Source organism: Callithrix jacchus, chromosome X, assembly GCF_049354715.1.
Source record: "Callithrix jacchus isolate 240 chromosome X, calJac240_pri, whole genome shotgun sequence".
Classification (NCBI taxonomy): Eukaryota; Metazoa; Chordata; class Mammalia; order Primates; family Cebidae; genus Callithrix; species Callithrix jacchus.
The window spans coordinates 144,543,705-144,558,599 of NC_133524.1; the positions used below are offsets into that span (position 1 = coordinate 144,543,705).

Here is a 14,895-nt window from a genome sequence, read left to right on the forward strand (position 1 = left end):
GGGAGGGTGAGGCAGGAGCATTGCTTGAACCCGGAAGGTGAAGGTTGCAGTGAGCCAAGATCGTGACCGGCACTCCAGCCTGGGTGATAGAGCAAGACTCCCTCTTAAATATATATATATATATATGTATATATATATGTACACACACACATATACATATGTGTATATATATACACGTATATATATACATATGTGTGTGTGTGTATATATATATACATATATATATATATATATATATATATCTCAGGAGTTCAAGATCAGCCTGACCAACATGGTGAAACCCCTGTCTCCACTAAAAATACAAAAATTAGCCAGGCATGGTGGGATGCACCTGTAATCCCAGCTATTCGGGAGGCTGAGGCAGGAGCATTGCTTGAACCTGGAAGGTGAAGGTTGCAGTGGGCCAAGATCGTGACCTGCACTCCAGCCTGGGTGATAGAGCAAGACTCCCTTTTAAATACACACACACACACACACACACACACACACACACACACACACACACACACACACATATATATATATTGCCAGTGTTCAGGATGGTAGCCATGAGCCACATGTGGCTATTGAGCACTTGTTAATGTGGCTACTGTGATTGAGGAACTGATTTCTTAATTTCATTTAATTTTAAGTAGTTGAAATTTACATTGAAACAGCCACATTTGGCTAGCAGCTGCTGTCGCCAGTGCTGTAATGACTAACTGTAGTGACTGTACACTACAGTATGCACTCTAGGAATGAGGAGGAATTAACGGCCAAGGCTGGAGTCTGAATCCGAGTTACTCCTTTTTGTTGATCTATGACAAGCAGTCATGCCACTGATGCAGGCCTCAAGCCCCGTTCACTTGTTCTGCAAGCATTTAACAAGCATCTAGACCCAGGCTTTGAGTAGGAGTATGGAGGTGCACCAAACACTGGCCACGTGGTTATAAGGGTCTGGGCCTGTGGAATGAAGCAGAAGACATCATTGTGAAGGAATCAGTTTCAGATATCGCGAGGGTTGGCACAAGTCACGCAAGTGTAACTGCCACAGAGTCACGGGGTCATGGGCTGCACCGGAACTTCGGGGTCATGGACTGACCCGGAAGCTTATGGGTCACAGACCGTTGGACAGTGAGGCGGTGTCTCTCAGCAAGGCAGTACCCGGAGCCATGCCTTCAGATCGGAGGCAAGTGAGGGGGAGGAATAGGTCAAGGACCCATGCGGCTCGAATAAAGATAACTCCTGAGGTGGTGGAAAGCGGGTCCTATCCCGAGAGCAGCTATCCCGAGCATGAGGCTGCAACGGGTAATGAGCCTAGGCCAGGATGGCGGGCGTCTCTACATGGCTTCTGGGCTGAGACTCGCCGCTTTCTGAGGAACATATGGCTCCACAGACGCTTCTGGCTGTTCACGCTGTCCATCTGGATCCTGCCGTTAGTGTGCTACCACTTGTACTCCGGTGAGTGGTGAGGGCTGGCTCCCGGCCAGGCAGGGAAATGCTGGGGGACTGGGGGTTGGGGACGGGGGACCGGGAGGGGTGGGTGTGGCGACCTGTGGGCACCAACCAAAGGCTTTCCTGCCCCCTCCTGTCCGCTCTCCTCCCAAAAGCCTTTATGGCCCTATCCTCAGCAGTCCTCCTTACAAAGTCCTGCCCTCTCTCACCTCCCTTCATAAAGACCTGCTCTTACGCCTGCGCGGCAGGAAGTCTTTCCCGCCTAAACTCACTTCTGGAAGACCTTCCCTTCCCAACTTCCCCTAACAAAAGCCTTCCCTTCCTTACTTCCCTTCACAAAATACTAACCTCCCTTGTAGCCCCATTTTTAAAAATTGAGGACCAGACCGGGCGCGGTGGCTCAAGCCTGTAATCCTAGCACTTTGGGAGGCCGAGGCGGGTGGATCACGAGGTCAAGAGACCGAGACCATCCTGGTCAACCTGGTGAAACCCCGTCACAAAAATTAGCTGGGCATGGTGGCGCGTGCCTGTACTCCCAGCTACTCGGGAGGCTGAGGCAGGAGAATTGCCTGAACCCAGGAGGCGGAGGTTGCGGTGAGCCGAGATCACGCCATTGCACTCCAGCCTGGGTAACAAGAGCGAAACTCCGTCTCAAAAAAAAAAAAAAAAAATGCAAAATAGGATACTAGGGCCAGGCACGGTGACTCACGCCTGTAATCACAGCACTTTGGGAGGCCGAGGCGGGTGGATCACGAGGTCAAGAGATCGAGACCATCCTGGTCAACATGGTGAAACCCCGTCTCTACTAAAAATACAAAAAATTACCTGGGCATGGTGGCGCGTGCCTGTAATCCCAGCTACTCGGGACGCTGAGGCGGGAAAATTGCCTGAACCCAGGAGGTGGAGGTTGTGGTGAGCCGAGATCGTACCATTGCGCTCCAGCCTGGGTAACAAGAGCGAAACTCCGTCTAAAAAAACAAAACAAAACAAAAAACTGAGGACCAGGTGCTGTGGCTCACACCTGTAATCCCAGTTCTTTGGGAGGCCGTGGCAGGAGGATCTCTGTAGGTCAGGTGTCCAAGACCAGCCTGGCGAACGTGGTGAAACTCCATCTCTACTAAAAATAGAAAAATTAGCCAGCATGGTGGTACACACCTGTAATTCCAGCTACTCAGGAGGCTGAGGCAGGAGAATCACTTGAATCCAGGAGCCGAGATGGCGCCACTGCACTCCAGCCTGGTGACAGAGCAAGACTCCGTCTCAAAAAAAAAAAAAAAAAATTGAGGTGATATACACATAACATAAAATTAACTATTTTATAGTGAACAATTGAAGGAATTTAGTTCATGTAAGTCTGCAACTGTCACTCCTATGTTGTTCCACCACACCAAATTAAAACCTACACCCATGAACCAGTTACTGCCATTTCCCCAGTCCATAATGGTACTTCATTCCTTTTTCTGGCTGATTAGTATTCCATTGTAGGGATCTAGTACATTTTATTCTATTTTTTGAAATTTACCGAATTTGGGTTGTTTCCACTTTGGGCCTATTGTAAACAATACTGCTACGAGCATTTGTGTACAAGTTCTTTTGTAGACTTGTTTTGAATTCTCTGGGAGTAGAATTGCTGGGTCATATGGGAACTCCATTGATCTTTTTGAGGAAGTCCCACGTTGTTTTAGGAAGTGGTTGAACCATTTTACATCTTCACCAACAATGTTTGAGGACTTCAATTTCACCAATACCTGTTATCTGTCCCCCTTTTTAAAAATTATAGGCATCATAGTGGGTGTGAAATAGTATCTCATTATGGTTTTGATTTATATTTTCCTTATGCCTAATGACATTGAGTATGTTTTTATATGCTTGTTGGCCATTTGTACATCTTTGGAGAAATGTCTTTTCAAATTCTTTGACCATTTTTAATTGGATTGTTTTTGGTTTTATTCTTGACCTTTAAGAATTCTTTATATTTTCTGGATACTGGACCCTTATCAGATACATGATTTGCAAATGTTCCCTCCCATTCTGTGGGTAGTTTTTTCACTTTCTTGATAATGTCCTTTGATGTAAAAATGTTTTTAATTTTGAGAAAGTTCAATTTCTCGATTTCGTCTTTAGTTGCTAGTGTTTTTGAGTCATATCTAAGGATCCATTGCTGAATCCAAGGTCATGAAGATTTCTTCCATGTTTGCTTCTAAGAGTTTTATGGTTTTAACTCTTATATTCAGATTGTTGATCCATTTTGAGTTGACTTTTGCAAATGGTGTATGTTAAGGGTCCAACTTCACTATTTTGCATGTGGATAACCAGTTGTCCCAGCACCACTTGTCGAAGGGACAATTTTTTCCTCAATTGGGTGGTCTTGGCAGCCCTGTCAAAAGTCAGTTGGTTATAGATTTACAGGTTTAGTTCTGGACTTTCAATTCTATTCTGGTCTATGTGTCTATCCCTATGCCAGTACCATATTCTTTTGATTACTGCAGCTTTGTAGCAAGCTTAGAAGTTGGAATGTGTGAGTCCTTCATTTTGTTCTTTTTATCCATATTGTTTTGAGTATTCCTGGCTCCTTATAAGTCTGTATAAATTTGAGAGTCAGCTTTTCCATTTCTGGAAAAAAACCGTTGGAATGTTGATAGAGTTGGCATTGAATCTGTAGATTACTTTGGGAAGTATTGCCGTCTTAACAATATTAAGTATTCCAATCTATGACCACGAAATGTCTTTCCATTTATTCATGTCTTCTTTAATTTATTTCAGTAATGTTTTGTAGTTGTCAGTGTACAAGTCTTTAACTTCCTTGGTTAAATTTATTTTTAGATATTTTATTCTTTTGGATGCTATTGGAAATGGAATGGCTATCTTTTTCTTTTCAAATTGTTTGTCGGTAGTATATAGAAGCACGGCTGATTTATACCTGTTGATCTTGTACATCATAAAATTGCTAGATTTATTTATGAGCTCTAATAAGTTTTCTGTGGACTTTTTGGATATTCTAGATATAGAATCATGTTATCTGTAAATAGAGAGATTTTTCTTTTTACTTTCCAGTTTGGATGCCACTTAGCTCTTATTGCCTAATTGCCCTTGCTAAAATTTCCAGCACAATATTGAGTAGCAGTGATGAAAGCAGGCATTCATGTTTTAGAGGAAGCTTTCAGTTTTTCAACATTGATTATAATGTTAGCTGTATATCAGCTCTTCATCATGTTTTAGGAAGATTCATTCTGTTCATAGTTTGCTGAGTGATTTTTTTTCATGACAGTGTTTTAGATTTTGTCATATGCTTTTTATGCATCAGTTGAGATATCAGATTGTTTCCCTTTGTGTTTTATGTTAAATTATTTTCTTATGTTGAACTGTCTTTATATTAGTGGGATGAACCCCGCTTCATTGCATATAATCCTTGTAATACTTGGTTTGCTACCATTTTGCATTTGATTTGCTACTATTTTGCAGGAGAATTTTGTATCTATATTCATGAGTGATATTAATCTGAAGTTTTCTTGGGGTGTCTTTGTCCTTGAGATCAGGTTAATACTGAACTCCTAGAATCAGTTAAGTTTTCTTCCTCTTCTATTTTCAGAAGGTTTTGAGAAACATAGATGTCAATTCTTCTCTAAGTATTTGGTAGAAATCACCAGTGAGGCGATCTGCTCCTAGCCTTTTTTTGTTTCAACATTTTATTTTTGAATTATTATTATTATTTTTTACTTTAAGCTCTGGGATACATCTGCTGGATCTGCAGGTTTGTTACATAGGTATACATGTGCCATGGCGGTTTGCTGCACCTCTCAAGCTGACATCTAGGTTGTAAGCCCCGCATGCATTAGATGTTTGTCCTAATGCTCTCCCTCCCCTTCACCCCCATCCTCCGACAGGCCCCCGTGTGTGATGTTCCCCTCCCTGTGTCCATGTGTTCACATTGTTCCACTCCCACTTATGAGTGAGAATATGCAGTGTTTGGTTTTCTGTCCCTGTGTTCGTTTGCTGAGAATGATGGTTTCCAGTTTCATCCATATCCCTGCAAAGGACATGAACTTGTCTTATCCTTTTTTATGGCTGCATAGTATTCCATGGTGTATATGTACCACATTTTCTTTATTTAGTCTATCATTGATGGGCATTTGGATTGGTTCCAAGTCTTTGCTATTGTAAATAGCGCTGCAATAAACATTCGTGTGCATGTTTCTTTGTAGTATAATGATTTATACTCCTTTGGGTATACGCGCAGTAATGGGATTGCTGGGTCAAATGGTATTTCTGGTTCTAGATCCTTGAGAAATCGCCACACTGTCTTCCACAATGGTTGAACTAATTTACACTTCCACCAACAGTGAAAAAGCATTTCTCTTTCTTCTCATCCTCACCAGCATCTGCTGTTTCCAGACTTTTTAAAAATATATATATATACTTGAAGTTCTGGGGTACATGTGCAGAACATGCAGGTTTGTTACATAGGTATACATGTGCCATGGTGGTTTGCTGCACCCATCAACCTGACACCTACATTAGCTATTTCTCCTAATGCCATCTCTCCCTTAGCCCTCACCCCTCAACAGGCCCGGATGTGTGATATTCCCCTCCCTGTGTCCATGTGTTCTCATTGTTCAACTCCCACTTATGAGTGAGAACATGTGGTGTTTGGTTTTCTGTTCTTGTGTTAGTTTGCTGAGAATGACGGTTTCCAGCTTCATGCATGTCCCTGCAAAGGACACAAATTTATCCTCTTCTGTGGCTTCATAGTATTCCATGGTGTATACGTGATGCCTTTTCTTTATCTGGTCTATCATTGATGGGCATTTGGGTTGGTTCCAAGTCTTTGCTTTTGTGAACAGTGCTGTAATAAACATATGTGTGCATGTGTCTTTATAATAGAATGATTTATAATCCTTTGGGTATATACCCAGTAATGGGATTGCTGGGTCAAATGGTATTTCTGGTTCTAGATCCTTGAGGAATGGCCACACTGTCTTCCACAATGGTTGAAATAATTTGCATTCCCACCAACAGTGTAAGTGTTCCTATTTCTCCACATTCTCTACAGATTTTGTTGTTTTCTGACATTTAAATGATCGCCATTTTAACTGGCATGAGATGGTATCTCATTGTGGTTTTGATTTGCATTTCTCTAATGACCAGTGATGATGAGCATTTTTTCATATTTTTTTGGTTGCATATAAAATGTCTTCTTTGGAGAAGTGTCTGTTCATATCCTTCGCCCACTCTTTGATGTGCTTGTTTGTTTTTTTCTTGTAAATTTGTGTAAGTTCCTCATAGAATCTGGATATTAGCCGTTTGTCAGATGGATAGATTGCAAAATTTTCTCCCATTCTATAGGCTGCCTGTTCACTCTGATGATAGTTTCTTTTGCTGTGCAGAAGCTCTTTAGTTTAATTAGATCCCATTTATCAATTTTGGCTTTTGTTGCCATTGCTTTTTGTGTTTTAGTCATGAAGTCCTTGCTCATGCCTATGTCCTGGATGGTACTGCTTAGATTTTCTTCTAGGGTTTTTATGGGTTTAGGTCTTAGGTTTAAGTCTTTACCCCATCTTGAGTTAATTTTTGTATAAGGTGTAGGAAAGTTGTCCAGTTTTAGTTTTCTGCATATGGCTAGCCAGTTTTCCCAACACCATTTATTAAATTGGGAATCCTTTCCCCATTACTTGTTTTTGTTAGGTTTGTCAATAATCAGATGGTTGTAGATGTATGGCATTATTTCTGAGGCCTCTGTTCTGTTCTGTCGGTCTATATATCTGTTTTTGTACCAGTACAACGTTGTTTTGGTTACTGTAGCCTTATAGTATAGTTTGAAGTCACAAGGATGATGCCTCCAGCTTTGTTCTTTATGCTTAGGATTGTCTTGGCTATACTGGCTCTTTTTTGGTTTCATATGTAATTTAAAAGTAGTTTTTCTAATTCTGTGAAGAAATCAAATGGTAGCTTGATGGGAATACCATTGAATCTATAAATTACTTTGGGCAGTATGGCCATTTTCATGATATTGATTCTTCCTGTCCATGAGCATGGAATATTTTTCCATTTGTTTGTGTTTTCTCTTATTTCCTTGAGCAGTGGTTTGTGGTTCTTGAAGAGGTCCTTCACATCCCTGGTAAGTTGTATTCCTAGGTATTATTCTCTTTATAACAATTGTGAATGGGAGTTCACTCATGATTGGCTCTCTGTTTGTCTATTATTCATGTGTAGGAATGCTTGCGATTTTTGCACATTGATTTTGTATCCTGAGACTTTGCTGAAGTTGTTTATCAGCTTAAGGAGCTTTTGGGCTGTGATGATGGGGTTATCTAAATATACAGTCATGTCATCTGCAAGCAGAGACAATTTGACTTCCTCTCTTCCTGTTTGAATATCCTTTATTTCTTTCTCTTGCCTGATGCCCTGGCCAGAACTTCCAATACTATGTTAAATAGGAGTGGTGAGAGAGGGCATCCTTGCCTTGTGCTGGTTTACAAAGGGAATGCTTCCAGCTTTTGCCCATTCATTATGATACTGGCTATGGGTTTGTCAGAAATAGCTCTTATTATTTTGAGATATGTTCCATCAATACCTAGTTTATTGAGAGTTTTTAGCATGAAGCAGTGTTTAATTTTATCAACAGCATTTTCTGCATCTATTGAGATAATAATCATGTGGTTTTTGTCATTGGTTCCATTTACGTGATGGATTATGTTTATGGATTTGCGAATGTTGAACTAGTCTTGCATCCCCGGGATGAAGCTGACTTGATCATGGTGGGTAAGCTTTTTGATGAACTGCTGGATTTGGATTGCCAAATATTGAGGATTTTTGCATCCACGTTCATCAGGGATATAGACCTGAAATTGTCTTTTTTTTTGTTGTGTCTCTGACAGGTTTTGGAATCAGGATGATGCTGGTCTCATAAAATGAGTTAGGGGGGAGTCCCTCTTTTTCTATTGTTTGGAATAGTTTCAAAAGGAATGGTACCTTTGTGCCTCTGGTAAAATTTGGCTGTGAATCTGTATTGTCCTTAGCTTTTTTTTTTTTTTTTTTTTTTTGGTTGGCAGGCTATTAATTACTGCCTCAATTTCAGAGCTTGTTATTTGTCTATTCAGGAATTTGACTTCTTCCTAGTTTAGTCTTGGGAGGGTGTATGTGTCCTGGAATTTATCTATTTCTTCTAGATTTTCTACTTTATTCACGTAGAGGTGTTTATAGTATTCTTTGATTGTAGTTTGTATTTCTGTAGGATCAGTGGTGATACCCTGTTTATTATTTTTTATTTTATCTATTTGATTCTCTCTCTTTTCTTCTTTATTAGTCTGGCTTGCAGTGTATCTATTTTGTTAATCTTTTCAAAAAACCAGCTCCTGGACTCATTGATTTTTTTTTGAAGGGTTTTTTATGTCTCTATCTCTTTCAGTTCTGCTCTGATCTCTGTTATTTCTCATCTTCTGCTAGCTTTCAAATTTGTTTGCTCTTGCTTCTCTAGTTCTTTTAATTGTGATGTTGGAGTGTCGATTTTAGATCTTTCCTGCTTTCTGATGTGGGCATTCAGTGCTATAAATTTCCCTCTAAACACTGATTTAGCTGTGTCCCAGAGATTCTGGTACATTATCTCTTTGTTCTCATTGGTTACAAAGAAATTCATTATTTCTGCCTTAATTTCGTTATTTACCCAGTAGTCATTCAGGAGCAAGTTGTTCAATTTCCAAGTAGTTGCACGGTTTTGAGTCAGTTTCTTAATCCTGAGTTGTAATTTGATAGTAGTGTAGTCTGAGAGGCTGTTTGTTATGATTTCTGTTCTTTTGCATTTGCTGAGGAATGTTTTACTTCCAATTATGTGGTTGATTTTAGAATATGTGGTATGTGGTGCTGAGATGAATGTATATTCTGTTGATTTGAGGTAGAGAGTTCTGTAGATATCTATTAGGTCTGCTTTGTCCGGAGCTGTGTTCAAGTCCTGAATATCCTTGTTAGTTTTCTGTCTGGTTTATCTGTCTAATATTGACAGTGGGGTGTTAAAGTTTCCCACTATTATTGTGTGGAAGTCTAGGACTCTTTGTAGGTCTCTAAGAATTTGTTTTGTAAATATGGGTGCTCCTATATTGGCTGCATATATATGTAGGATAGTTAGCTCTTCTTTTTGCATTGATTCCCTTTACCCCTATGTAATGCCCTTCTTTGTCTTTTTTGATCTTTGTTGGTTTGAAGTCTGTTTTATCATAGACTAAGATTGCAACCCCTGCTTCTTTTTGCTTTCCATTTGCTTGGTAAATATTCCTTATCCTTTTATTTTGAGCCTATATGTGTCTTTGCACCTGAGATGGGTCTCCTGAATACAGCACACTGATGGCCTTGACTCTTAATCCAATTTGCCAGTCTGTGTCTTTTAACTGGGGCATTTAGCCCATTTACATTTAAGGTTAATATTATTATGTGTGAATTTGATCATGTCATCATGAAGCTAGCTGGTTATTTTGCACATTAGTTGATACAGTTTCTTCATAGTGTCATTGGTCTTTATATTTTGGTGTGTTTTTGCAGTTGCTGGTACCAGTATTTTCTTAACATATTTAGTGCTTCCTTCAGGAAATCTTGTAAAGCAGGACTGGTGGTTGCAAAATCCCTCAACATTTGCTTGTCTGTAAAGGATTTTATTTCACCTTCACTTATGAAGCTTAGTTTGGGTCGATATAAAACTCTGGGTTGAAAATTCTTTTATTTAAGAATGTTTAATATTGGCCCCCAATGTCTTCTGGCTTGTAGGGTTTCTGCAGAGAGATGTGCTGTTAGTCTGATGGACTTCCCTTTGTAGGTAACCTGACCTTTCTCTCTTGTGGCCCTTATCATTTTTTTCTTCATTTCAACCTTGGAGAATCTGATGATTATGTGTCGTGGGGTTGCTCTTCTTGAGGAATATCTTAGTGCTGTTCTCTGTATTTCCTGAATTTGAGTATTGGCCTGTCTTGTTAGGTTGGGGACCTTCTGGATAATATCCTGAAGTGTGTTTTTTAACTTGGTTCCATTATCCCTCTCACTTTCATTAGTTTTTCTTCTAATAGTCAGGATCCTCTTCTGCAGGCCTACTGCAGTTTGCTGGAGGTCCACTCCAGACCCTATTTTCCTGCGTATCACCAGCGGAGGCTGCAGAACAGCAAAGATTGCTTCTTGCTCCTTCCTCTGGAAGCTTCCTCTCAAGAGGGGCACCGGCCTGATGCCAGCCAGAACTCTCCTGTATGAGGTATCTGTCAACTCCTATTGAGAGGTCTCTCTCAGTCAGGAGGCATGGGGTTCAGGTATTGACTTGAGGAGTCAGTCTGTCCCTTAGCAGAGCTCAAGTGCTGTCCTTGTAAAACCCTCCTTGTCAGGATCCACTGCTCTCTTCAGAGCCAGCAGGCAGGAGCGTCTAAGTCCGCTGAAGTGGCACTACAGCCACCCCTTCCCCTAGGTGCTCTTTCCCAGTGACATAGGTGTTGTATTTATAAGCCACTGACTGGGCCTGCTGCCTTTCCTTCAGAGATGCCCTGCCCAGTGAAGAGGAATCTAGAGAGGCAGTCTGGCCACAACTGCTTTGCTGCACTGTGCTGAATTCCACCTAGTCCTTAGCACAGTCAGGGGAAAGCCACCTACTCAAGCCTCAGGAATGTCAGATGCCCCTCCCCACACCAAGCTCAATCATCTCAGGTCAACTTCAGACTGCTGTGCTGGCAGCAGAGAATTTCAAGCCAGTGATTCTTAGTGTGCTGGGCTCTGTGGGAGGGGGACATGCTGAGCAAGACCACTTGCCTCCCTGGCTTCAGCCCCCTTTCTAGGGGAGTGAACAGTTCTGTCTTGCTGGAGGTCCAGATGCCATGGGGTAAGAAAAAAACTGCAGCTAGCTTGGTGTCTGCCCAAACAACCGCCAGTTTTGTGCTTGAAACCCAGGGCCCTGGTGGTGTAGGCACACGAGGGAATCTCCTAGTCTGCGGATTGCAAAAACCGTGGGGCAAGTGTAGTATCTGGGCTGGAAAGCACAGTCCCTCACAGTTTCCCTCATCTGGGAAAGGGAGGCCCCCTGCTTCTTGCACTTCCTGGGTAAGAAGATGCCTTACCCTGCCTGCACACCCTCTGTAGGCTGCACTGCTGCCTAAGCAGTCCCAATGAGATGAACGGGGTACCTCATTTGGAAATGCAGAAATCACTCACCTTCTGCATTGGTCTTACTGGGAGCTGCAGACCGGATGTTTTCCTGTTCAGCCATCTTGCCAGCAGATCCCCCTATTTTTGTATTTTTATATTGATATGTCATAGTGGTATATATTTTTGTGGTACATGTGATATTTTAATGTGTATATACAACGTGTAGTGATCAAATCCAGGTAATTGGGATATTCATTATCTCAAAAATTTATTTTTGTGTTGGGAACTTTCTAATTCTTCTCTTCTGGTTGTTTTGAAATATAAAACAAATTATTGTTAACTATAATTTCTCTATTGTAAAGGAGGTTTTGATTAGTGTTTCAATCTCTTTACTTGTTACAGGTATTCTTTGAGAGGTCTTCCCTCTTTAACCTCCCTTCACAAAGTACTAGATTTCCTTTCCCTACTTTCAGAAGTGACTTTCTCCCATGGTTGGCTTTCCTCACTCATCTCTCCCAAGGCCTTCTTTCAGTAACTTCACTGCATGGGACTAACCTTCTTCCCTGCACCAAAGTGCTAGCCTCCATCATCTCCCTCTTAAAGTTCTTCCACCCTTAACCTCACTTGCTAACCACCCTTACTTCACTACTCAAATTTCCTCAATCACCTCCCTTCACAAAAGTTTTTCCTTGCTCACTTTCCCTTAATGAAGGCCTTTCTTTACTCACTTCCCATCACAGAGTTCCCACTCTCCTTCATGTTCACTCACAAATGCCTTCCTTTATCTCTCTCTAAAAGCCTCCTACCACACTTCTGGCAAAATTCTTCCTTTTCTCACCTCGTTTATGAAGGCCTTTAATTCCTCAGCTCTTCGTTAAAATTCCTTGCCCCCTAGTCTTCCTTCACAAAGACCTTCTTCCCTTATCTCCTCTCACAAGAGCCTTTCTCTTCTCACCTCCCTCATGAAGTAATAACCTCCTTCATCTCCTCCTCATAGTCCTTTCTTCTCTCACCAATACATTCCCTGCCTCACCTTTGCTTATATAGTTCTGACCTCCCTTATCTCTCCTCACAAAAGTATACCCTCCTTCTTCTCCTCTATCAAAATCTTTCCATGCTCTCCCCTAACAAAGCTCTAACCTTTTTCACCTCCCCTCACAAAGAACTCATCTTCAATAGTTGCCTTTCCTGCTTTCTTTACCCTCACAATTGGCTTCCCTCCTTCACCTCCCTGCTCAAAGGCCTCCTTCCCTCAAGTCCCCTCACAAAACCCTAACTTCCTCACCTCCCTTCCCAAAAAGCTTCCCTCCTTCACTTGCCATCACAAATGCCTTCCCTCCTTCATCACCATTCCAGAAGTTTTCCTTGTCCTTCAGTCAAGGTCCTTTCATTTCTCACCTCTCCCCACAATGACTTTCCTTTGCTTGCTTCACAGGCCTTCTCTCAAAAGTTTTTCATTCCTTGTCTCACAGAGCCCTTTTCTCCTCTCAGAGTCTTCAGTGCCTTACCTCCCTTCTTTTATCTTCTATCATCCCTTCCCTCTCTAACCTACCTTCATTAAGGCCTTCCCTCCCTCCCTCAAATTCCTCCCCTTACCTCTTCATTTACCCTCCTCCAGGCCTTCACTCACTCCCTCTCAGAAGCCTACTTTCAGCTCTCCAAAAGTTCTCCCCACTCAGGTTTTCCTTCCTTCACCACCAAAAGGTACTTTCTACTTCTTTCCCAAAAGCCTTCTTTTCTTCCTTCTACTTAATGGTCTTGCTGCCTCACTTGCCTCACTCAAAGTCTTTCCCTCCACCTTCATATTCTCCCAACCTGAACTGCTTTTCCTTTCCCTACAACCTTCTTTCCTTCCCATACCTCCCTAAGACTCAAATGGTTTTCTCAAAACCGCTCTCTCAGTATAACCCACAATGGCCTGCCTTTTCTCCCAACCCCATCACAAAGGTATTTTATGTTCTCATTGCACAAAGGCCTTAGATTTCCCACAGTCTCCTGCCTTCAAGCTCCAGACCCAAGCCCAAAGACTTCCACCATCCCCACCTGTAATCCCAATAGCTTCTTTCTCTCTGCTCTCCCTAGAGGTTTTCCATCTTCTCAACCAAGGTCCACCCACAGTCAGAGAGGGAGGCACAGATTGGGCAATGGCATCACAACTAAAAACGATAGAGACTTCTATACACTATGTCACAACTACATGGGTTTATAGGTTTTGTGAGGGATGAAATTTGAAGTTCAATAAAGTACATGCTGATTTTTATCAATTATTTGAAATAAATTAGGAAATATGATTTTTGTTCTTTGAAAACACTTTAAGATATTTTAATGATCATTTATAAATCATAGTATTACTACAGATTATTCATGTTTATTTCTACTATTTATCTAAAACACCAAAGTATTTCGGAATTACTGGATTTGTAATAGTACAATACTGAAAGCCTTTGTAGCCTCTAAAAAAGTAAGCTGAAAAACAAAACTATAAATTGTACATTTTTTCTTAGTCTGTGAGTTCTTCATTTTCTATTTCTATTTTGAGTAGAACTCCCATAAAAAAAGAATACTGTCTATTCAGTGTGATTTCTTTATTTCCAGGAGGACTTTTTCCATTATAGGTCTAACATGTTTTCTCCTAAAATAATCCATGATTCATTCTTTATATTGTTAGATTTCCCAGATTCTTAGGAGGTAATATGTGACTGTATGAATTAAATATAATTTGCATTTAAAATTATTTCATTTAATTAATGTAACAAAATGTACTGAGTTATGGGTTGAATTGTGTCCCTCAACAAAAACAGTTGCAATTTGAACCCCAATACTTTATTTGTGATCTTATTTGGAGATAAGGTCTTCATAGAGATAATCAAGTTAAAATGAGGTCACCTGGAGTGTATTTTAATCCAATATGAATGGTGTCCGTATAAAAAGGGGAAACTTGGACACAGAGACAGATATCCACAGAGGAAAGACAATTTCAATCTACAAGCCAAGGAGAGGCCTTTCCTCACAATCCTCAGAAGGAACCAGTCCTACTAACACCTTGATTTTAGACTTCTAACCTCCAGAGCTGTGAGATAATGAATTTCTGTTTTAAGCCACCCAGTTTATGGCATGTTGTTACAATAGCCCTAGGAAACTAATATACATTGGAAGGGAAAATAATTGTCCATGGCCCTGTAAAATGGTGACAAAAGCAAAACATGTGGTCCTGAAATGAAAATTCCCTTTCTCATTTCTAAATGGACCCTACTGAGTTATCTTAGATTTAATGCTACTGAGAGGAATTGAAGTTGAGAGACCCGAGATAACTCTGGGATGTACGTCCAGTTTGTATTGTCATTTCCATTCCCAAGC

The 14,895-nt window shown here is 41.0% G+C and overlaps 1 protein-coding gene across 1 annotated transcript in view; it reads left to right on the forward strand.

The window, feature by feature from the left end:
- The first annotated feature begins 1,071 nt into the window (after positions 1 to 1,071).
- The window catches only part of FMR1NB (FMR1 neighbor), a 44,797-nt gene continuing 30,973 nt past the window's right edge, over positions 1,072 to 14,895 (forward strand). The window contains exon 1 of the mRNA XM_008990005.5: positions 1,072 to 1,440. Within this exon, the coding sequence (XP_008988253.4) occupies positions 1,092 to 1,440 (349 nt within the window). The 5' untranslated portion in view covers positions 1,072 to 1,091. The remainder of the gene's footprint in view (positions 1,441 to 14,895) is intronic.